This window comes from Oncorhynchus nerka, linkage group LG20 (genome assembly GCF_034236695.1).
Source record: "Oncorhynchus nerka isolate Pitt River linkage group LG20, Oner_Uvic_2.0, whole genome shotgun sequence".
In the NCBI taxonomy this organism is placed as follows: Eukaryota; Metazoa; Chordata; class Actinopteri; order Salmoniformes; family Salmonidae; genus Oncorhynchus; species Oncorhynchus nerka.
The window spans coordinates 59,268,474-59,290,966 of record NC_088415.1 but is presented as its reverse complement, the minus strand read 5'-3'; the positions used below and the strand labels follow the sequence as shown (position 1 = coordinate 59,290,966).

General features: G+C 44.1%; 1 protein-coding gene across 1 annotated transcript in view; it reads right to left on the bottom strand.

The window, feature by feature from the left end:
• The window catches only part of LOC115126382 (uncharacterized), a 106,259-nt gene that overhangs the window by 44,386 nt on the left and 39,380 nt on the right, over positions 1-22,493 (bottom strand). The window contains exon 2 of the mRNA XM_065005657.1: positions 92-267. Coding sequence (XP_064861729.1) covers positions 92-207 — 116 coding nt within the window. The 5' untranslated portion in view covers positions 208-267. The remainder of the gene's footprint in view (positions 1-91; positions 268-22,493) is intronic.

Genomic DNA, 22,493 nt, shown 5'->3' with positions numbered 1-22,493 from the left:
AATGAAATTTAATTGAGAGAGAGAGAGAGAGAGAGAGAGAGAGAGAGAAAAAAGGTAGAGAAAGTGTCAAATGTGTTGGCTGTGACCTCACCTTTGGCAGCCCACACAAACCACCACGATGACGATGGTGACCACAAAGGCTGACGCTGCAGCGATGGCCCCTAGCAACAGCACCTTACGGTAGGAATCGTCCATCACAGACGCCATAACACACTCAGACACACACTCAGACACACACTCACACAGAAGGAGGGTGATCAGGAAAACCTGCAGAGGAGTTTAAAAAAATGAACAAAATAAGATGGTTAGGGTCAACTTTGTTTTCAGCATTTTATTTTTGACAGGGTTTAAGGTTTTTTAAAGTGTGATAAGATGTGATAAGATAGTGTACACCACTAAGAGAGTTGGAGAGTAATACTGGATCTACAGTGGTGCACGGAAACAGAGGGGAGGGGGTAATGCAAAGAGCGACATTAGGTGAGCAGAGGTGTGTGTGTGCTTGAGCATCTATCTAAGGTTCTATTTTGAGCTTGTTACCACAGGTAGCACAAAAAGAAAACGGAGAAGCTGTGTTGTACGCTACATGAAGATAACATATTTTCTGAAATGACATATTCTCATCACACTACACTCCCTCTCTCGATAATCCAAAGTGCATACATTAAGCCAGCTATCATCCCACAGATATGTGTTGAGTCTGTCTGTCACGACTTCCAACGAATGCGGTTCTCCTCCCTGTTCGGTCGGCGATCGGCGGAGGCTTTCCTCCACAAGCAGTGTATTTTCGCGTGTAGTGATTTTAGTAAGGTGCGTTGTGGTTCTACGCCTTATGGGAGAACTGTTTGTTCCCATTGGGTGTGGGGTATTTGTACTGGACTGTGTTTGTTTTGGACCTGATTAAAAGTTACACGCTACACTGACATTTCTGCTCTCCTGCGTTTGACTCCTCACTTACCTTCAGTGTGCTCGCAACAATCTCGGTCCAGCATCAAAACAAATCTTTCTGGCTTCATTTCAGTTCCTGCCACAATATGTTTGTTTTCCTTCTCAATAAGAAGGAAAGTGATTGCTTTGCAATGTTCTGATTAAGTGGCCTATATCTTGACAAGCCCATTTAATCAAATACTTATATATGATGCACACACTATAAACACACCTAACAACAAACACACACATACAAGTACACACACGCACGCTGCACTAGACTGCACTACACGTTCATAAAGAAACACACACTCATGCACTCACTTCTGTCATCACGAAGTGCTTTGAGAGGTTAATTAAGGATCATATCTCTCCACCTTACCTGACACCTGAGACCCACTTCAATTTGCAATCCGCATCAATAGATCCACGGATAATGCAATCGCCATCACACTGCTCTATCCCATTTGGACAAGAGGAAAACCTAGGTATGAATGCTGTTCATTGACTACAGTTCAGCCTTCATTCCAATAGTGCCCTCCAAGCTCATCAATTAAGCTCGGGGCCCTGGGTCTGAACCCCACCCTGTGCAACTGGGTCCTGGACTTCCTGACCGGCCGCTCTCAGGTGGTGAAGGTAGGAAACAACACCTCCACTACGCTGATCCTCAACACAGGGCACTCAGCCCCCTCCTGTACACTCTGTTCACCCATGACTGTGTGGCCATGCACACCTCCAACTCAATCATCAAGATTGCAGACGACACAACAGTGGTAACAACAACGATGAGACAGCCTACAGGAAGGAGGTCAGGGCTCTGGGAGTGTGGTGCCAGGAAAATAACCTCTCACTCAACGTCAACAAAACAAAGGAGATGATCGTGGACTTCAGGAAACAGCAGATGGAGCACAACGACGGGACCGCAGTGGAGAAGGTGAAAAGCTTCAAGTTCCTTGACGTACACATCACTGACTATCTGAAATGGTCCACCCACACAGACAGTGTGGTGAAGAAGGCAGAACAGCATCTCTTCAACCTCAGGAAGTTGAAGAAATTTGTCTTGTCACCTAAGACCCTCACAGACTTTTACAGATGTGCAAATGAGAGCTTCCTATCAGGCTGTATCACCGCCTGGAACGGCAATTGTCCTCCCAGTGATGCGTTGTGCAGATTGCACCACCCTCCGGAGAGCCCTGAGATTGCGGACGGTGAAATCTGCACAACGCATCCCTGGGAGGACACTACCTGCCCTCCAGGACATCTACAGCAGAGGGTGGTGCAATCTGCACAACGCATCCCTGGGAGGACACTACCCGCCCTCCAGGACATCTACAGCAGAGGGTGGTGCAATCTGCACAACGTATCACTGGGAGGATACCACCTGCCCTCCAGGACATCTACAGCAGAGGGTGGTGCAATCTGCACAACGCATCCCTGGGAGGACACCATCTGCCCTCCAGGACATCTACAGCATCCCTCCCTGGGAGGACACTACCTGCCCTCCAGGACATCTAGAGCAGAGGGTGGTGCAATCTGCACAACGCATCCCTGGGAGGACACTACCTGCCCTCCAGGACATCTACAGCAGAGGGTGGTGCGGTCTGCCCAACGCATCCCTGGGAGGACACTACCTGCCCTCCAGGACATCTACAGCAGAGGGTGATGCGGTCTGCCCAACGCATCCCTGGGAGGACACTACCTGCCCTCCAGGACATCTACAGCAGAGGGTGGTGCAATCTGCACAACGCATCCCTGGGAGGACACTACCTGCCCTCCACGACATCTACAGCAGAGGGTGGTGCAATCTCCCAACGCATCTCTGGGAGGACACTACCTGCCCTCCACGACATCTACAGCAGAGGGTGGTGCAATCTGCACAACGCATCCCTGGGAGGACACTATCTGCCCTCCAGGACATCTACAGCAGAGGGTGGTGCGGTCTGCCCAACGCATCCCTGGGAGGACACTACCTGCCCTCCAGGACATCTACAGCAGAGGGTGGTGCGGTCTGCCCAACGCATCCCTGGGAGGACACTACCTGCCCTCCAGGACATCTACAGCAGAGGGTGGTGCGGTCTGCCCAACGCATCCCTGGGAGGACACTACCTGCCCTCCAGGACATCTACAGCAGAGGGTGGTGCAATCTGCACAACGCATCCCTGGGAGGCACTACCTGCCCTCCAGGACATCTACAGCAGAGGGTGGTGCGGTCTGCCCAACGCATCCCTGGGAGGACACTACCTGCCCTCCAGGACATCTACAGCAGAGGGTGGTGCAATCTGCACAACGTATCACTGGGAGGACACTACCTGCCCTCCAGGACATCTAGAGCAGAGGGTGGTGCGGTCTGCATAACGCATCCCTGGGAGGACACTACCTGCCCTCCAGGACATCTAGAGCAGAGGGTGGTGCGGTCTGCCCAACGCATCCCTGGGAGGACACTACCTGCCATCCAGGACATCTACAGCACCCAGTGTCACAGGAAGGCCAAGAAGAGTATCAAGGACCTCAGCTACTCGTGCCACTGCCTGGTCACCCCGCTGTCATCCAGGTCAGTACAGGTGCCTCAAAGCTGGGACAGAGAGACTAAAAAACAGCTTCTATCTCAAGACCCTCAGACTGTTAAACAGCCATCACTAGGCGACCTCCACACAGTACCCTGCCCTCAGTCACTAGCCGGCTAACACCTGGTTACTCATCTCTGCACCTTAGAGGCTGCTGCCCTATGTACATAGACATGGAACACTGGTCACTTTAGTAATGGACCTTGAATCATGTTTACATAATGTTTAACACATTTCATATGTACAGTGGGGCAAAAAAGTATTCAGTCAGCCACCAATTGTGCAAGTTCTCCCACTTAAAAATATGAGAGAGGCCTGTAATTTTCATCATAGGTACACTTCAACTATGACAGACAAAATGAGGGAAAAAAATCCAGAAAATTACATTGTAGGATTTTTTATTTATTTATTTGCAAATTATGGTGGAAAATAAGTATTTGGACAATAACAAAAGTTTATCTCAATACTTTGTTATATACCCTTTGTTGGCAATGACAGAGGTCAAACGTTTTCTGTAAGTCTTCACAAGGTTTTCACACACTGTTGCTGGTATTTTGGCCCATTCCATGCAGATCTCCTCTAGAGCAGTGATATTTATATTTATACTCCAGACTCCGACATTGATCGTCCTAATATTTATATATTTCTTAATTCCATTCTACTACTTTCTGTGTATATTGTTGTGTTAGATATTACTGCACTGTTGGAGCTAGGAACACAAGCATTTCACTACACCCGCAGTAACATCTGCTAAACATGTATGCGACCAATAACATTTGATTTGATACACACACACACACACACACACACAGAGAGAGAGAGACATCTTCTGTAATCAGTAGTTTTCCCATTGTAAAATAAACGTGATGACGTTTGATCAACTTTTAACCTACAGCAATGAGTAGTATGATTTTTTGTTGTTGATTTCACGTAGAATTGACGTTAATTGACAAACCAAATGTAAATGAAAATGAGATGTAATCCTGATACACCTTGGACAGGGAGGGTGTTGTGGCAGTATTGCCCTATTCCCAGATGAAATTAAACCCCATGCAAAGCTTGCCTTTTTCATGTCCATAACTTATGCTGTTTTCAGCACATGCACACACACGTACGCATACACACGTACACACACACACGTACGCACACACACACACAAGCTCACACACAGTCAGTGAAAGTGATGTGACCAATCCACTGGATTATTAGGAAAACTGAACACAAGGGACATGAAAAAGAGCAGTCAGCAAAAGAGGTCAGGGAGAAAGAAAGAGAAAGAGAGAGATACAGAGACAGAAAGAGAGAGATGTACATTTCCAAAGTATGCTTTGGCAATATGCACAGTAGAGGTCGACCGATTATGATTTTTCAACGCCGATACCGATTATTGTAGGACCAAAAACCAATACCGATTAATCCGTAGATTTTTGAAAATTATAAAATAAAAAAAAGTATTTGTAATAATGACAATTACAACAATACTGAATTAACACTTTCAACTTAATATAATACATCAATAAAATAATTTAGCCTCAAGTAGATAATGAAACATGTTCAATTTGGTTTAAATAATGCAAAAACAAAGTGTTGGAGAATAAAGTAAAAGTGCAATATGTGCCATGTTTGAAAGCTAACGTTTCAGGTCCTTGCTCAGAACATGAGAACATATGAAAGCTGGTGGTTCCTTTTAACATGAGTCTTCAATATTCCCAGGTAAGAAGTTTTGTGACAATACAGAGGCGGATGCAAGATGCAAGCAACGATGGTTTAATGAATACAGTTCACAGCAGCAACAGGACAGACAGACTGTACTGACGGAATCCGACCCAGGGACTAGGGCGCATCTTCCTATGATAGCGTGCTGAGAAATCCAGGGGAGTGTGTCCGGATGGGTAGGAAGGAGCACAGCAGATAATCCACACAAGGGCGGCGAGAGATGAGCACGGACACACGACACAACCTCAGGGAAGTAACAACGATCTGACAACAAGAAACACTGGTTACAGAACATATAAAGGGAAGATAAGTGATTCCAGCTGGCGCAGACAATCAGGCCGAGATTGGGAACCACGCCCACACAAACACGGGAGAGAGAGAGAGAGAGAGAGAGAGAGAGAGAGAGAGAAAGAGAAAGAGAAAGAGGCAGTGGATTCATGAACCGTGACAAGTTTTAGGTTGTAGTTGTTATAGGAATGATAGGACTATTTCCCTCTGTACCATTTGTATTTCATATACCCTTGACTATTGAATGTTCTTATAGGCACTTTAGTATTGCCAGTGTAACAGTATAGCTTCCATCCCTCTCCTCGCTCCTCCCTGGGCTCGAACCAGCAACACAACAACAGCCACCACATCGAAGCGTTACCCATGCAGAACAAGGGAAACAACCACCCCAAGGCTCAGAGCGAGTGATGTTTGAAACGCTATTAGTGCGAGCTAACTAGCCAGCCATTTCACATCGGTTACACCAGCCACATCTCGGGAGTTGATAGGTTTGAAGTCATAAACAGTGCAATGCTTGACGCACAACGAAGAGCTGCTGGCAAAATGCACGAAAGTGCTGTTTGAATGAATGTTTACGCGCCTGCTTCTGGCTACCACCGCTCAGTCAGATACTTAGATACTTGTATGCTTGTATGATCAGTCAGATTATACGCAGCGCAGGACACGCTAGATAATATCTAGTAATATCATCAACCATGGGTAGTTAACTAGTGATTATGATTGATTGTTTTTATAAGATAAGTTTAATGCTAGCTAGCAACTTACCTTGGCTTACTGCATTTGCGTAACAGGCAGGCTCCTCGTGGAGTGCAATGTAATCAGGTGGTTAGAGCGTTGGACTAGTTAACTGTAAGTTTACAAGATTGGATCCCCCGAGCTGACACGGTGAAAATCTGTCTTTCTGCCCCTGAACGAGGCAGTTAACACACCGTTCCTAGGCCGTCATTGAAAATAAGAATGTATTCTTAACTGACTTGCCTAGTTAAATAAAAATTAAATAAAGGAGTAAAAAAAAAAATCATCTTGAAATCGGCCCTAATTAATCGAACATTACGATTAATCGGTCGACCTCTAATGCACAGTATTATGTCATGCCAATAAAGCAATAAAGCAATTGAACTTGAATTGAGAGAGAGAAATTCTCTCCTCATCCCTCACTCTCTTCATCTCTCTCTCTCCCTCTCTTTCTGCCATGCAGAGATGTGGGGTGATCCACAGCAAATTAATTAGCACCCATATTTGCTGTGTATGGAACAGACAGACAGCCCCCTATGGAACAGACAGACACAGACAGACAGATAGACAGACAGGCCCAATGCTGGATAAGCTGCTGACAACAGCTATCGAGAGAGATAGGGAGATATGGGGGGGATATGGGGGAGATAAAGAGGGAGATGTAGAAGAAGAAGAAAGCAGGGAGTGAGATTCGAGGGAAATTGCCAGACAGGGTGGCAGAGAGGGAGGAGAGATGAGGGGAGAGAGAGGTCATTGGCAGACTGTTTCCCCCTGTCTCCTCTTCCTCCTCCTCCAAAAATTCAATGGAGAAACACAGATATCATTTCAGCTTCCCCACGAGAGCGTTCATCCGAACTACACAAAGCACCTCAGTATGTTTCCACATGCTAAGCACACACTATATTTAAACATTTCATTAATATTTAGCTTTAACAATGATTATGATTAGGTGGAAGAGGAGGGGAGGAATAGGATAATTGTGAAGATGATAAAAACTATGCTTCTGTCACTGCAGATGATGGTGGTGATGATAATGATGATGATTATGACTCAGACCTAGTGCTGATAACACCTTGAGAGGAAGCGTTTCTCTGGAAACTCAGCAGAAATGCAAAAGCAGAGAGCAGAGATGTGATACAGAGAGATAAGAACTGAGATGTGTGAGAGAGAGAACACAATTAGACCCACAATTACACCCAACCAAATCACAAGGAAAAAAATATATAATTACTTGACACATCGGAAAGAATTAACAAAAAAACAGAGCAAACTAGAATGCTTTTTTACCCTGAACAGCGAGTACACAGTGGCAGAATACCTGACCACTGTGACTGACCCAAACTTAAGGAAAGCTTTGACTATGTATAGACTCAGTGAGCATAGCCTTGCTATTGAGAAAGGCTGCCGTAGGCAGACATGGCTTTCAAGAGAAGACAGGCTATGTGCTCACTGCCCACAAGATGAGGTGGAAACTGAGCTGCACTTCCTAACCTCCTGACAAATGTATGACTATATTAGAGTCACATATTTCCCTCAGATTACACAGATTCACAAAGAATTCGAAAACAAACCTGATTTCGATCAACTCCCATATCTACTGGGTGAAATACCACAGTGTGACATCACAGCAGCAGGATTTGTGGCCTGTTGCCACAAGAAAAGGGCAACCAGTGAAGAACAAACACCATTGTAAATACAACCCACATTTATGCTTATTTATTTAGCCTTTTGTACTTTAACCATTTGCACACAACGTTACAACATTGTATAATATGACATTTGAAATGTCTACTCTTTTGGAACTTCTGAGTGTAATGTTTACTGTTCATTTTTATTATTAATTTCACTTTTGTTTATTATCTATTTCACTTGCTTTGACAATGTCCACATATGTTTCCCATGTCAATAAAGCCCCTTGATTTGAAGAGAGAGAGAGAGAGAGAGAGAGAGAGAGAGAGATGGGAGAGGAGGATTAAAGAGTGAGAGAGAGAGAGAGTGGGAGGATATAGAGAGGGAGAGAGACAGAGACATAGAGAGAGAGAGAGAGAGAGAGAGAGAGAGGGAGGAGAGAGAGAGAGAGAGAGAGAGTGGGAGGATATAGAGAGGAGAGAGAGAGAGAGAGAGAGAGTGTGGGAGGATATAGAGAGGAGGGAGAGAGACAGAGAGAGAGAGAAAGAGGGGAAGCAGGAAACATCACAGCATAGTGGGCTTGGTTCAACAGAGGCCTTGCCCCCAGAGCATCACATTACACATTACAGTGGAGGAGAAATCACATTAAGTCCTCAGCAATCTCTGCCCCCGTGAGACACCACCATAACAACACAGAGCGAGAAGAGAAGGGGGGGGGCTGCCATGTCCGTCTCTAATCCACACCTAATGTTACCTAATTAACACTGCAATATTCTGTACAAGGTTGCACTGTGACTCTGTCTAACTCATTATTTACAACCATTAAGCAACTGTATATCTGCACTTGTATATGTACATAGTATACATACTGTAGCTACTATCACTGATGTGCGCCGGCTATGATGTCACCTAGCTGTTGTTATCTTTTGTTCAGTTTAAGGTGGGAGGGAGTGGAGATACGGTAAATGGGTTCTGTGTATTTACTAAAGAAGGAAATAACTATAAATACACTGTACCATCATGATGAGCGTAGCTTACTACCAACTTGTGAATGAATGTGTTTATCCCCGTTATCTACTATGTAAATCCCATGAAGTACCAGGGGATGTTTAGACAATAAGTAACTGCTACTACTTTGGATAAAAGCATCTGCTGAATGACCTTCTTTGTTTCTTTCTTGTTGTGCCTGGTCCCAGATCTGTTTGTGTTTTATCCACCTCCTCTGGTCGACGGAAGTGACTAGATGTTTCTAAAATCCCAAACAGATCTATGACCAGGCACAGAGAAGCGGTGTAAGATTAAAATCCTTATCGTGGCCTGGTCCCAAATATACCACTGCTAAGATATCGCCTTTCACAATATGACAGTTGATTCACTTGACAGTGTATCTCCATTTTCCACTGCTTAAGTAGTGTGGATGGTCCAATGCCAATGGGAGGCTGAGTGAAGCTGAAATACTAAACCATGCTGATCCCAGAGACTCGGGCAAGGCAAGGCAAGGCAAGCCCCTCTCTTAGCTTAGGCTAATTAGCCAGTCTGCGTCAGATGCAAACATTTCGATTTTAAGATTTAGATAGTCTCACGGGATTGTGAATCTTTCGCTCTCTTGCCTGCTCTTTCTCTCATATCTGCTCTCTCTCCCTCTCTCTCCTTCAGCTAATTTCAGTCCAATAGTTCCTCATTATTGTAATGATGCTGGTAAAGGAAGTTTTCTGCTCACCCATGCAGTTCACTTTCAACAACAGGCAGAGCAGTTTGGGAACTGAACGGAAAACCCAAAGTGTAGCTAGTGGATCATCAACAAGCTGACAGTAGTAGCAAATTCATGTGGTCTCAAAACAACAAGCAACTCTACATTTCCAACCCATGTCGGGGAGAGAGTCTTCGTAACAGTTGTCTACCTTTTCAGTCTCATTATGTTCAATAATTGGTCCCTTGACAAACCGTTTACGAGAAAATGTTTTCCACTTTTTAAGTAAGTTTAGTCTTTTCATACACTCTTAGAAAAGAAGGTTCCTAAATGGTTATTCAGCTGTCACCATAGTAGAACCTTTTTTGGTTCCAGGTAAAACCCTTTTTGGTGGAAAGGGTTCTTCAGCTTTCACCATAGTAGAACCTTTTTTGGTTCCAGGTAGAACCCTTTTTGGTGGAAAGGGTTCTTCAGCTGTCACCATAGTATAACCTTTTTTGGTTCCAGGTAGAACCCTTTTTGGTGGAAAGGGTTCTTCAGCTATCACCATAGTAGAACCTTTTTGTTCCAGTCTGCAGAACCAGGTGGAAAGGGTTCCTCAGCTGTCTCCATAGGAGAACCTTTTTTGGTTCCAGGTAGAACCCTTTTTGATGGAAAGGGTTCTTCAGCTGTCTCCATAGGAGAACCCTTTTGGTTCCAGGTAGAACCCTTCTTGGTGGAAAGGGTTCTTCAGCTGTCTCCATAGGAGAACCCTTTTGGTTCCAGGTAGAACCTTTTTTTGGTGGAAAGGGTTCTACATTGAACTCAAAAGGGTTTTACCTGGAAAAAAAGGGTTTTACCTAGAACCAAAAGCACAGGTTTTACCTGGAACCAAACACGGTTCTTCAAAGGGTTCCCATTGGGTCCGCCGAAGAACCCTTTTTGGTTCTAGATAGCATCTTTTTGTGTATCGCAGCTTAGTACAAATACTACAGAAAAAGTCATTTGCATAATGTGCAACACTGCTGGTCAACTCAAATAGGTAGGTGTAATCTTGTGTCCACATGCGAGTGTATCTCTTTCAGAACACTATGTATAACAGCTGGACCTTCTGAAACCTCTTTATCCCCAGCCTAGCAGACAGACTTCAAAGTCGCTTGTCTGCTACTACGCTGAACAGGAAACATCTCTCTGTTCGCTCATCTCAAGTACCAGCCCCCCACCTGCCTTTGACAGAGCCTAACAGACACAGATATTCCTCCCCACAGCCCTCCCTCTCTGTCTGTCTTTCTCTCTATGCATATGGTTTAAAGAGCAACTGAAGGCAATAAACAACTTCTCTGGTAGAAAATGTCCTCTGTGGCATCAATATTAGTCAGATTGATATCTTCTTGTGTCAAAACTTACTGAAAAGTGTAAAAAGGATCATTTTGGTTATAAAGTCAGTGTCGTACAAAACAGAGAGAAGATAAAAAAGACCAGATTTAAGGTCACAGTTTTCTGAGGGTTGGGATATGATAACTTACACGCCCACTTCTGTCAATGATGCCCAACTGTCCAGAGACAACATGGCTCTCTGTCCCCAGCTGTCACATGGACATGTTGTCCAGTCTGGGGTCGGCAGGGTAGCCTAGTGGTTAGAGCGTTGGACTAGTAACCGGAAGGTTGCAAGTTCAAACCCCCGAGCTGACAAGGTACAAAATCTGTCGTTCTGCCCCTGAACAGGCAGTTAACCCACTGTTCCTAGGCCGTCATTGAAAATAAGAATTTGTTCTTAACTGACTTGCCTAGTTAAATAAAGGTAAAATAAAAAATAAAAAATGAATCCAGAGACAACATGGCTCTCTGTCCCCAGTGTCATGTGGACATGTTGTCCAGTCTGCATTTGCAATCCAGAGACAAATTTCTGTCCCCAGCTGAAATGGACATGTTGTCCAGAATAAACAGAATCCAGAGACAACATGGCACTCTGTCCCCAGACAGACAATAAACATGAATGTACAGACTGACAATAAATCAGAATGTACAACATGACTAAACTCTGTCCAGACAGACAATAAACATGTGTCCAGTCTGCATAAACAGAATATAGAGACAACAATAGCAGTCTCTGTCCCCAGCTGTCATGTGGACATGTTGTACAGTCTGCATATGAATTGAATCCAGAGACAACATGGATGTGAATGTCCCCAAGATGAAAGGCAAGTGGAATATTTGTCATTGTTATAATTAATAGAACAACTGCTTTACTGTATTATGGATGATTTATGTGGAAATGTTGTCAAAACAGTCTGCAAATGAATCTGCAGAGACAACATGGCTCTCTGTCCCCAGGACACATGGACATGTTGTCCCTGGAGGACAATGATACTTCTTCCCGGCTAAATACATCAAGCTAACTCCCGGAGGATCTACATTGCACTTCTCTCCTCAGAAGGGACATAGGTGATTACTAATCAGTACATCACAAGGAGGAATATTCACATTACATTTGCATGTAGAGGAATTTTACTCTGGAGAAATGGTTCTTCTCCACAATAAACAGAATTCTACAGACAGGACAATAAACAGAATGTCTCCTGGAGACAATAAACAGAATGTACAGACAGACAATAAACAGAATGTACAGACAGACAATAAACAGAATGTACAGACAGACAATAAACAGAATGTACAGACAGACAATAAACAGAATGTACAGACAGACAATAAACAGAATATCCAGAGGACAATAAACAGAATTACTTCTCACAATAAACAGAATATACAGACAAGGTAATAGCAGTCTTTCAATCTCCTGGAACAACTCTGCATTTTCCTACAGATAGAGGACAGGAGAGCAATGTCTGAATCCTGGAGGAGACATTGCATTCTTCTCTCCTGGACAAGACACATATATTACTTTGTATCGTCTTATCTTATTATCAAATGGTGCTATCAATGGGTGGGTGGACACATTGCATTCTTTTTATATGGGAGGACCATTGCAGGAAGGAGGACGACATTGCATTCATGTTTGGAGGACACATTGCATTCTTGCACAGGACAAAATGATGTACTTCTGCATCCTGGAGGAATGGCATTCTTCTCTGAAAGGCAAGTGTAATATTTGTACATTGTTATATTAGTAGAACACTGCTTTACTGTATTATGGATGATTTATACTTGAAAGTTATCAAAACACTTTGATTAGATTATCTGCAGAAGTTCAGCAATTGCATTCTTCTCTCCCGGAGGACACATTGTATTCTTCTCTCCTGGAGGACATATTGCATTCTTCTTTCCCGGAGGACACATTGTATTCTTCTCTCCTGGAGGACACATTGTATTCTTCTCTCCTGGAGGACATATTGCATTCTTCTCTCCTGGAGGACATATTGCATTCTTCTCTCCCGGAGGACACATTGTATTCTTCTCTCCTGGAGGACATATTGCATTCTTCTTTCCCGGAGGACACATTGTATTCTTCTCTCCTGGAGGACACATTGTATTCTTCTCTCCTGGAGGACATATTGCATTCTTCTCTCCCGGAGGACATATTGCATTCTTCTCTCCTGGAGGACACATTGCATTCTTCTCTCCTGGAGGACCATTGCATTCTTCTCTCCTGGAGGACACATTGCATTCTTCTCTCCTGGAGGACACATTGCATTCTTCTCTCCTGGAGGACACATTGCATTCTTCTCTCCTGGAGGACACATTGCATTCTTCTCTCCTGGAGGACCATTGCATTCTTCTCTCCTGGAGGACACATTGTATTCTTCTCTCCTGGAGGACACATTGTATTCTTCTCTCCTGGAGGACACATTGCATTCTTCTCTCCTGGAGGACACATTGCATTCTTCTCTCCTGGAGGACACATTGTATTCTTCTCTCCTGGAGGACACATTGTATTCTTCTCTCCTGGAGGACACATTGCATTCTTCTTTCCCGGAGGACACATTGTATTCTTTCTCCTGGAGGACACATTGTATTCTTCTCTCCTGGAGGACACATTGCATTCTTCTCTCCTGGAGGACACATTGCATGGAGGACACATTGCATTCTTCTCTCCTGGAGGACACATTGCATGGAGGACACATTGCATTCTTCTCTCCTGGAGGACACATTGATCTGGTTGGTATTGCCATCCTCCTGCATCTGACATCTGCCTGTAGTTATTGAACTCTGCCTGCTGGACCCATGGGTTGAGGCAAACTCATATAAATGATAGAGAGTCATGCACTCCACCTCTCCTTCCCCCTGACTGCACATGTCCATAACCTGTAATACGTTACATGGATGGAAGGGACTTCATCACCCACTGGAGACTTGGAGACCCCCAGACAGACACCCATCACCCACTGGAGACTTGGAGACCCCCAGACAGACACCCATCACCCAGAGAGCTGTGGATGTCAGTGTGTGTTTGGACAAATCCTTAGATTTGGCCAAGTAGACCACAGAAATATAATCCCATTCTAGTTCTGCTTAGCGAGCTGAAGTTGTCCTCACAACCTATTTGTACACACAACCTATGTTGATGTTCTAGGTAAAGTGTAGGCATGCTGTCTTTATAAGCACGTGATACTGACAGCAGAAAAATATTTTTAGCTGATACATGTATCTCAACTGAGCGATGTTTGTGTCCACATGCATCCTACACCTGTATGGTGTTAGTAGTTCTGGGGTTTCTCACCTGTTCCGTGGACATAAGGAGAGAAGAGACCATACAACAGAATCCAGTTAGCAGTGGTGTGTGTTGATGGATGCCAAGGGAAGTCAGGCTTCCCCAAAAATAAAAACAATTAGAAAATAATGTATCTTTCATCTCTCTGTTGTCTTCCATTCACAAGTGGCTGAATGTATATGACCAGAGAAAGCACTCTGAGTGGCTGAATGTATATGACCAGAGAAAGCACTCTGAGTGGCTGAATGTATATGACCAGAGAAAGGGTCTGAGTGGCTGAATGTATATGACCAGAGAAAGGGTCTGAGTGGCTGAATGTATATGACCAGAGAAAGGGTCTGAGTGGCTGAATGTATATGACCAGAGAAAGGGTCTGAGTGAAACAGCGCCCTCCTGTCTCAGTTTCTGTATGTGTATTTATTATGGATCCCCATTAGCTGTTCCTGGGGTCCGGCAGAATTAAGGCAGTTTATACAATTTTAGAAACATTACAATACATTCACATTCTCAGGCCCCTACTCCACCACTACCACATGTCTACAGTACTAAATCCATGTGTACGTGAGTGTATAGGATCCCCATGCTGTTCCTGTGTATGTGTGAATGTAAGGCAGTTTATCATGTTTATGTATGTTATAGTTCATATTTATCATGTGTATGTATGTGTATAGTGCATATGTTATCATGTGTATGTATGTGTATAGTGCGTATGTTATCATGTGTATGTATGTGTATAGTGCGTATGTTATCGTGTGTATGTATGTGTATAGTGCGTATGTTATCGTGTGTATGTATGTGTATAGTACGTATGTTATCGTGTGTATGTATGTGTATAGTGCGTATGTTATCGTGTGTGTGTATGTGTATAGTGCGTATGTTATCATGTGTATGTATGTGTATAGTGCGTATGTTATCGTGTGTGTGTATGTGTATAGTGCGTATGTTATCATGTGTGTGTGCATGTGTCTGTGCCAATGTTCGTGTTGCTTCACAGTCCCTGCTGTTCCATAAGGTGTTTTTTTATCTGTTTTTTAAATCAAATTGTACTGCTGCATCAGTTACTTGATGTGGAATAGAGTTCCATGTAGTCATGGCTCTATATAGTACTGTGCGCCTCCCATAGTCTGTTCTGGACCTGGGGACTGTGAAGGGACCTCTGGTGGCATGTCTTGTGGGGTAGTCAGGGTGTCTGAGCTGTGTGCCAGTAGTTCAAACAGACAGCTCAGTGCATTCAATATGTCAATATCTCACATAAATACAAGTAGTGATGAAGTCAATCTCTCCTCCACTTTGAGCCAGGAGAGATTGACATGCATATCATTAAAACCTCTTAAGGATCGGACCCTAAAATGACATACCCAAATCTAACTGCCTGTAGCTCAGGACCTAATGCATGGATATGCATATTCTTGATACCATTTGAAAGGAAACACTTTGGCGTTTGCGGAAATGTGCAATTAATGTAGGAGAATAAAGTCAGCAAAAAAAGAAAAGTCCCTTTTTCAAAACTCTGTCTTTCAAAGATAATGAATAAAAATCCAAATAACTTCACAGATCTTCATTGTAAAGGGTTTAAACACTGTTTCCCATGCTTGTTCAATGAACCATAAACAAGTAATGAACATGCACCTGTGGAACGGTCGTTAGCTATAAAAACGGATTTTATCAAACAAAAGATCATTCATTGTGTAACAATGAGCATTGGAATTGCAAACAGACGAAGATCGTCAAAGGTAAACTATTTATTTTAATGCCGTTTGTGATTATGTTACGCCTGTGCTGGTTAAAATGGTTTTTTTTATGGGGCTCTATGCTCAGATTACCGCATTTTATTCTTTCGCAGTAAATCCTTTTTTAAATCTGACAACGCAGTTGGATTAGCAAGATTCTAGGCTTTTGATACATGTGAGACACTTGTATTTTCATGAATGTTTAATATGACTATTTATGTAGCGATCACCGTATGATGTGGAATTTCAGCCCTCTAGCGGGTTCCGTGCGCAGGGAGGTTAAGACACTAACAGCTTACAGACGGTAGGCAATTAAGGTCACAGTTATGAAAACTTAGGACACTAAAGAGGCCTTTCTACTGACTCTGAAAAACACTAAAAGAAAGATGCCCAGGGTCCCTGCTCATCTGTGTGAACGTGCCTTAGGCATGCTGCAAGGAGGCCTAAGGACTGCAGATGTGGCCAGGGCAACAAATTGCTATGTCCGTACTGTGAGATGCCTAAGACAGCGCCTTTCTACTGACTCTGAAAAACACTAAAAGAAAGATGCCCAGGGTCCCTGCTCATCTGTGGGAACGTGCCTTAGGCATGCTGCAAGGAGGCCTAAGGACTGCAGATGTGGCCAGGGCAACAAATTGCTATGTCCGTACTGTGAGATGCCTAAGACAGCGCTACAGGGAGACAGGACGGACAGCTGACCATCCTCGCAGTGGTAGACCACGTGTAACAACACCTGCACAGGATCGGTACATCTGAACATCACACCTGCTGGATTTCTCAGTTGTTGAATCTTGTTATACAAATATTTACACGTTAAGTTCGTTGAAAATAAACACAGTTGACAGTGAGAGGACGTATCTTTTTCTGCTGAGTTTATAACACATTAGATCTGGTAAAAGATAATACAAAGAAAAAACATGCGCTCTCATGTACATCGAAGGGCCAGCCGTGCTGCCCTGTTCTGAATCAATTACAATTATCCTAAGTAATTTTTTGGGTGACCCGACCAAATTCCCAAAGAAATATTAGTTATAGATCTGTCATTCTCATTGAAAGCAAGTCTAAGAAGTGGTAGTTCTGTTCTACGTGTGTTTTAAAGTTTCATTTTTTTGTCTTTTACTTTGGCTTTTGTACACCGGCAGGGTAGCCTAGTGGTTAGAGTGTTGGACTAGTAACCGAAAGGTTGCAAGTTCAAATCCCCGAGCTGACAAGGTACAAATCTGTTCTTCCCCTGAACAGGCAGTTAACCCACTGTTCCTAGGCCGTCAATGAAAATAAGAATTTGTTCTTAAACTGACTTGCCTAGTTAAATAAAGGTCAAATAATAAATAAACACTGGCTTCATACATCTGAAAAAGCAATATTTTTGGTAATTATATTTCACAGCGATTTAGATGGTACAATGTTTCTCTAAACTATACTTCATTGTTTTGTCACATAAAGTGAATTTAGGTGAACTTTTCAAATTTTATCAACCAGGAAATGGCAGAGAAGGTTCTGCAAAGTGCATCTTTAATTGCCAGTGCTGGCCAACGATTATAATGACGATTCTGATCCAACCATGAATTGATACATGTTGCCCCTGACCTGAGAAGATAGAAGTTCAATATGCAGCTAGATGTCGTAGGCTAATGGGAAACTTCACTGCTAGACACTATTTCGGGTGTTTTTCCAGTCTCTCTACATACAGTTGAAGTCGGAAGTTTACATACACTTAGGTTGGAGTCATTAAAACTTGTTTTTCAACCACTTTACAAATGTCTTGTTAACAAACTATAGTTTTGGCAAGTCGGTTAGGACATTGACTTTGTGCATGACACAAGTAATTTTTCCAAAAATTGTTTACAGACAGATTATTTCACCTATAATTTACTACATCACAATTCCAGTGGGTCAGAAGTTTACATACACTAAGTTGACTGTGCCTTTAAACAGCTTGGAAAATTCCAGAAAATGATGTCATGGCTTTAGAAGCTTCTGATAGGCTAATTGACATCATTTGAGTCAATTGGAGGTGTACCTGTGAATGTATTTCAAGGCCTACCTTCAAACTCAGTACGTCTTTGCTTGACATCATGGAAAATCAAGATAAATCAGCCAAGACCTCAGGAAAAAAAAAGCTCTGGACACACCACTGGCAGTCTGAAAATGTAGTCGCTCTGGATAAGAGCGTCTGCTAAATGACTTAAATGTAATGTAATGTAATGTATTCTGACACTGCATGACTGTTGTCTTCCTGTTGTCTCAGCCTATCACGGTGGGTATGAATGAATGAGTTATAGAGCAAACAACGCAATTATCAAAACACATAGGTTGTAATATGTCTTTTTTTCTAGCTTGGCTTGCCCAGTGATTTTTACCCCCACACTGCTACTGTTAGCTATAGAATATTGTGTTGTCGGACAGCTGACTGAAGACCAGGCATTCAACTCGCAGGTTAACACCCTTTCCACGGTAACATGTCTTTACATGACATTATGAAACTTTGAAACTAACATGCTGATCAGATCGCTCATGCGTCCGCGTGCGCCTTCGCGCACATGTTGATTTTATCCACCCACACCAGACGCGATCAGGACACGCAGGTTGAAATATCAAAACGAACTCTGAACCAACTATATCCATTTGGGGACAGGTCGAAAGCATTAAATATTTATGGCAATTTAGCTAGCTAGCTTGCTGCTGCTAGCTAATTCCTCCTGGGATATAAACATTGGGTTAATAGATAAAAGGATAAGAGGGTAAACGTTTGTTTCTCTCCTCCTTCAGGCGTCTTCTTCTTTGGACTTTATATGGCGGTTGGCCACCAACTTTAAGGTGCATTACCACCACCAACTGGACTGGAGTGTGGACCTCAGCCATCTTTCAATCACCCACGTGCGTATATGCTCCTAACAACCAATGAGGACATGGGAGAGGCGGGACACGTCAAGGGTCACAAACAGAGCCAAATTCTATTTTAGCGACTGGCTACGCAGATGCTCTTGACGCGTGTGAGCAGTGATGCAATGATTGAATAACATGTATGTTTACATTTATTGTGCAATGCTCGCGCATGAGACATGAGCGGGGTGGTCAGCATGTAAGGTGCACGCTACTTTTGGAGCAAGGTGTTGAAGAACGCGTGTTTCATGAAACACATTCCAGACACTGGTTATTGCTGTCTTTGCCTAACTGTGAGTTCACAGAGAAATACCAGCTAGATAGGCAAGCCATTAGCCAGATGCAGCTATCACCAAGTTACGCTAGCTAGCTGCTCAGCTCGGCCACAAGGGCAGTGCTTCAGCCTACACATAGATCTGAATTAGCTGACCATCTTGAGGCGAGTCAGTCGTGAAAGGAGAAGTCCTGAACTTCAAAACATTGTTCTCTCAATAACAAAGCTAGTTTAGTTTACTTTAACTTTAACTTTACCTCGCTGTATTCTCACTACTAACCTTGTTTGTTGTGATTGAAAGACACACCCAAGAACTACCAACACCCCACCCCCAAGACAGCTCTCGTTTTGGCTTCAGTCAGGGCCGCGAGCGTTTCTTAATAAACCAGCTAAAAAACAAAGCCAAATCAGGAAGTTCAGCCCTGCTTTAAATGCATAATTCATTCCTGTGCAGATTTGAAAAGCCCTCCCAATTGGGGAGACAGAGAAAGGCTCAGCCCAGCTATATGCAATGCTCCGGCTGCAATGTACTGAAACATCCAAACAGGATTACAGAGCGATCCAGGGAGATTTCTCTCTTCCCCCCCACAGCTAGCTAACGCTGGGTGGGCTGTGAGCAGATGAATGATGGTTTGACTGCTTATTGTCTGATAAAGAGCCTTAACTCATGGAGAGGACACAGGAAAGGGACAATGAGGAGCGGGCAGAGCTGACCCAGACCCCATTCAACCCCTCGGCTTCCTCTGTTACATACATTATAGAATCACACCTCACAGTGTCTCATCTGATGACTCTGTCTACTTCAAATAGCCAACTAACAACTTTCTACTAGGTCTCACACACAGCTAAACACACACTGCACTGCCAAAATCCATGATTTCATCATCACACACAATATACCAATCCAACACACACTATTTAACATGTTGCTATAACCTGAACCAGATTTAAACTCTTAGTTAAAGCTTGTCATTCACACGCACACACGTACACACACTAGCCTCCTCATTCCTTCTCATCTCTTCTGACAGCTTGGCTCGACCAAGGCATTTTAACCACAGGCTGTGATAGACTAGTGGTCAGAGCCTCTTGTCCTAGTGTGTGTGAGGGGGCAGGGCGTAGGCTGCGATCAGTGGGATTTCTGGTTAATCTGTGTGTGTCCGGTACAGCTGAGAGCCTCTGCCCTGCGCTGCCCTGCTCCAGACTCATTCAACGGCTGGATGAGCTAATGCCAATCACACACACACAGCGCTCGACTGTACATTATAATTCTGACCTAGAAACACACTGTACTGTACTAACATTGACCCAATCCCAATAAACACAGAGGACTGTACTCTATTTTACTGACACTGCCCAATCCCAATCACACACACTGTACAATACCACCAATGACTCAAACGGTATGATAATGATGAATGGCACACGCTGCACCAGAGTGAATGACATTTTTTTTTTTTTTAAGTTGCGCTGTAAAATGTAAACAATGTCCCCTGAATGAGCATGTTGTGAAAAGAACAGCCATTAAGTTCTCTCTATATCCAACTGTGAAGCTGCTCCAAGCAATCAGCTGTCAGGTTTGACCTTGTTAGTCAGTTCTCTGTATTTCTGTTCTATTCAACTTTCTCATGCAAAGTCATTGGGGTGGTTTTCCTTGTTGGGGGATGTATCACTAATATGAACTGGGTGGTAGATCCTGCAGGTCCACATGATCCTGTCAGCTTTCACTATGGGCAAGTTGACCGAGTCAGGTGTTGTCACGACTTCCGCCGAAGTTGGCTCCCCTGCCTGTTCGGGCGGTGCTCGGCGGTCGTCGTCACCGTCCTACTAGCCACTACCAATCCCTTTTTCGTTTGTCTATTGGTTTTGTCTTATTAGTTTCACCTTTGTGTATTTTAGTTTAATTAGTGTCCTTATATATAGTAGGTTGTCCCGCCCTTGTTTTGGGCGGGATTGTTTTTTGTTACTCTGTCGTATGGTGGTTTTCGTATGTGTATTCTCCAGACTATTTGGTCCTGTGTTTGGGCTGGTCAATTGTATGCGCCCTGTATGTTGGCGTGACCGTTTTGTGCGCCGGAGAATAAATTGACGATCTACTGAACCCTGCTCTCTGCGCCTGATTCCACCCACCACTCCTAGTATCCCGTGACAGAATCCCGCACCTACAATGGAATCAGCAGGAGCAGCCGCGTCTCCTCTCCCATCGATGGAGGAGAGGGTCCTCCATCACACCAGCGTGCTTCACAGGATTGGTTCTGCCATGGACCAAATGATGGAGAGGATGGATCGATGGGAGAGGAGTGGCCTTCCCACCTCATCTCCAGCACCCCCTCCTTCAGCACCTCCTGTTCCTGCAACCACATCTGGCTCCGGGGCTCTTCGGCTGACGCTCCCACGGGAGTATGATGGAACGGCGGCTGGGTGCCAGGGTTTCCTTCTCCAACTGGAACTGTACCTGGCTACCGTGCGTCCTGCTCCCTCCGGAGAGGAGAGAGTGAGCGCCCTCGTCTCCTGTTTGACTGGGCGAGCCCTCGAGTGGGCCAACGCAGTGTGGAATGGTCCGGACTCGGCGAGGGATAATTACCCAGAGTTCACCCGCCGATTCCGAGCTGTGTTTGACCATCCACCAGAGGGTCGGGCGGCGGGTGAACGGCTGTTCCACCTGCGTCAGGAGACGAGGAGCGTACAGGACTTTTCCCTGGAGTTCAGGACCTTGGCCGCAGGAGCAGGATGGAACGACAGGGCCTTGATAGATAATTTCCCATGCAGTCTCAGGGAGGACGTCCGCAGGGAGCTGGCATGTCGGGACACCACCTTCACACTGGATGAACTCATTTACTTTTTTTATTTTTTATTTATTTCACCTTTATTTAACCAGGTAGGCTAGTTGAGAACAAGTTCTCATTTGCAACTGCGACCTGGCCAAGATAAAGCATAGCAGTGTGAACAGACAACACAGAGTTACACATGGAGTAAACAATTAACAAGTCAATAACACAGTAGAAAAAAAGGGGGGGAGTCTAAATACAATGTGTGCAAAAGGCATGAGGTAGGCGAATAATTACAATTTTGCAGATTAACACTGGAGTGATAAATGATCAGATGGTCATGTACAGGTAGAGATATTGGTGTGCAAAAGAGCAGAAAAGTAAATAAATAAAAACAGTATGGGGATGAGGTAGGTGAAAATGGGTGGGCTATTTACCAATAGACTATGTACAGCTGCAGCGATCGGTTAGCTGCTCGGATAGCTGATGTTTGAAGTTGGTGAGGGAGATAAAAGTCTCCAACCTCAGCGATTTTTGCAATTCGTTCCAGTCACAGGCAGCAGAGTACTGGAACGAAATGCGGCCAAATGAGGTGTTGGCTTTAGGGATGATCAGTGAGATACACCTGCTGGAGCGCGTGCTAC